The following is a 2,567-nucleotide window of genomic DNA, read 5'->3' as shown; positions in this document are numbered from 1 at the left end:
CTTTTTAACCACATGGGGCCCACCTGGCCTCGCTGGCTGGGTGGTGACATATTTATGTAACACTACGATCTATGATTACGATCTATGGCTTTGGTGTCAAACAGACCTGCAGGCCGGAAAAGCCCTCTAAATGGATGGTGGATTCTAGCCCATTACCGCGATATTTAAAAAATGGCTGCAATGCATAATTCCACCACTAGCAAAAGTAAAACCGGCATGACTAGAGATCAAGAAATAAACTGCATTTCTTTGCAGGCTCATGCCAGGTCTGTCTGTTTGGTTTCCCGCCAGCCTCACTGCTGGTAAGTTACTATAAAAATGATCAGGTGTGACCACAATTACCAAAATGTCGTCAAAAGAAAGAACGATTGACGTGGAGTGCCGAGCTTTCCAGGAAAAATGGACAAAACAAAAACAAAGCTACAGATAACAAGTTGACACAACATTATTTTGTCAAGATGTTATTGGTCCGGCCCACTTGAGATCAGACGGAATGAACCAAAATGAATTTGACCCCCCATTGTAAACGTCTGCGAAAGAAATAAAGAGACACTTCAGGAAAAAAACATTTTTACCATGGTTTAAATCTCTTTATTGTTACGTCTTTGTATAAACCTCCAGAGCATAGTGTAGAAATATTCATGCCATTACACCGTAAACATTAAACAAGAACACAGACAGTGAGAAGACATCAACACAAACCACTCAAGAGACAAAAGTTCACGAATTCCAGTAATTTAAATGGTTTTACAGAAATAATCCCCAATTTAATCCCAAATATCAAATCCTTTCCACATTCATGACAGTCTGCAGTTGACATTCTGTTGACAAACTCTTATTTTGAAAGGACAAAATGGAGTATTTTGTAAGATTTGGACCCAGAAGTCTCTTCAGTGAACTCTGTTACAACTCACTATTCATGGGACATTTTTACACATGAAGATGAAGAGCAAGAAACGTAATAAACAAAAAATAGAAGACATTCATTAAAAAAAAAAAAAACTGAAGTGGAGTTCCTCTGGTTATTTTCACACCGGTGGACTTCAGATGCTCTCGTCATCGCTCATATCCCAAATCTGTTGTGGAGAAAAAACAAATTTAGATTGTTAACACATCATTATCATACTTTATATGAACAAAAGTGAATGTCTTTAATGAAAACAAGTTTGCATTTTAACAATTTATCAAAGGAGTACAAATCATTATAAAGTCAAAGTCATGTTTGCTTTCCACAAACCATCCATCCATCCATCCATCCAGATTCAGTCTCCAACCTGCTTCTACACACAGGAAAACAAATGTTTGTCAAGCGTTTCAACTCAAAACTCCACCGTCCATGACTGTTTAAGGAAGCGACACAGCAAACAGACTGGAATGTTGTCCAACATCCGACTGTGTTTCATCTGGAACACTCCTCTGAGTCGATGATGAAAGTTCAAATCAAAGGTTCTAATAAAGGTTGTGAAAAATGGGTGAAGCGGCTCTAACACGGAAAGTCTGGATTCTGTGTCCACGTCTGGGACGGAGGCCGCCTCCCTTTGACTCTGAGCTGAATGGAGACTTTTGAAACTCGCCCCACTCAGTCCTCTGTGGGCAGAATGACGACCACTCAAAACTATCATATGACTTTTTGGGCAACGGGCCCACACACCGACTCGTCCTCAGACCCAGTTAGGAACCGATCCTCAGCCCAGGGGGAGCTTTTAAAGTGGGAATGTTTGCATTATTTAATCTTTAGTCTATGATATTTAAGGACAGAAATCTGTCCTACACTGAAAAAAGTGAAATATTGGATCAATTAACTAAAGTTCCGTAATTTGTTCCACTAAAAGTTATTAGTCTTTATCAAATTAAAATAGTAATTTCTTGGTTTGCTCGGATTGAAAATTTAATTTCATAAAAACTATTATTTTAATTTAACAAATTACATAACTTTTTTTAATTTTTAAAGTGGTGTCCTAAGACAGATCATTGTTCGATCTAAGGCAACAAGGACACCTCAAAATCATTAACAGGATGGAGACTTAAAAGATTTAGTTTCAGGAAGTGATGCAAACACACACAGTGCATAGTCTCCTTTGGAGGCGTGTTAACAAACAGTGACCTTCTCATGGCAGCAGATTCCCCACATTCTGCCTCGGAGACGTGATTCACATACCTCTGACACTGTCTGGAATGCCACACACACACGGAATTCCACAACTTTAAAGGCCGATGGGAAAAAAAATGGTGTGTTCTTGTGACATTTCTCTCATACTGGAGGATATATATAAATATATATATTTATATAATGAAAATTAAGCTTAAAATTGTATTTTTGTGTAATCATTTAGATCATTTTATCGTCATTAATGGCCCGATGTTATCTTGTGCTCATTTCTAACTTGTATAATTTTGACAAAATATATTTTTATGGAGAGTAAAAAATTTAAAGTTATTTAAGGTTTAATAGGTTGATTATTCTGGAATAATATTCCTGCCTGATTTTATTCATAGTAATGTTAAAAAGTTATGTTTTAAAGTTTTAAAAAGTTAGTTTTAGAGTGTGTTAAATAAGTTTTTTTTTT

General features: G+C 36.7%; 1 protein-coding gene across 2 annotated transcripts in view; it reads right to left on the bottom strand.

Moving 5' to 3' along the window:
• Nucleotides 1-566: 566 nt before the first annotated feature.
• Nucleotides 567-2,567, bottom strand: part of atg7 (ATG7 autophagy related 7 homolog (S. cerevisiae)) — a 103,527-nt gene continuing 101,526 nt past the window's right edge. For both annotated transcript variants that reach the window (XM_024269326.2, XM_024269327.2), the window contains one exon: nucleotides 567-1,076. In XM_024269326.2, coding sequence (XP_024125094.1) covers nucleotides 1,044-1,076 — 33 coding nt within the window. In that variant the 3' untranslated portion in view covers nucleotides 567-1,043. The remainder of the gene's footprint in view (nucleotides 1,077-2,567) is intronic.

This window comes from Oryzias melastigma, linkage group LG5, assembly GCF_002922805.2.
Source record: "Oryzias melastigma strain HK-1 linkage group LG5, ASM292280v2, whole genome shotgun sequence".
In the NCBI taxonomy this organism is placed as follows: domain Eukaryota; kingdom Metazoa; phylum Chordata; class Actinopteri; order Beloniformes; family Adrianichthyidae; genus Oryzias; species Oryzias melastigma.
The sequence above is the reverse complement of the archived record's forward strand: the minus strand, read 5'-3'. Positions and strand labels throughout refer to the sequence as shown.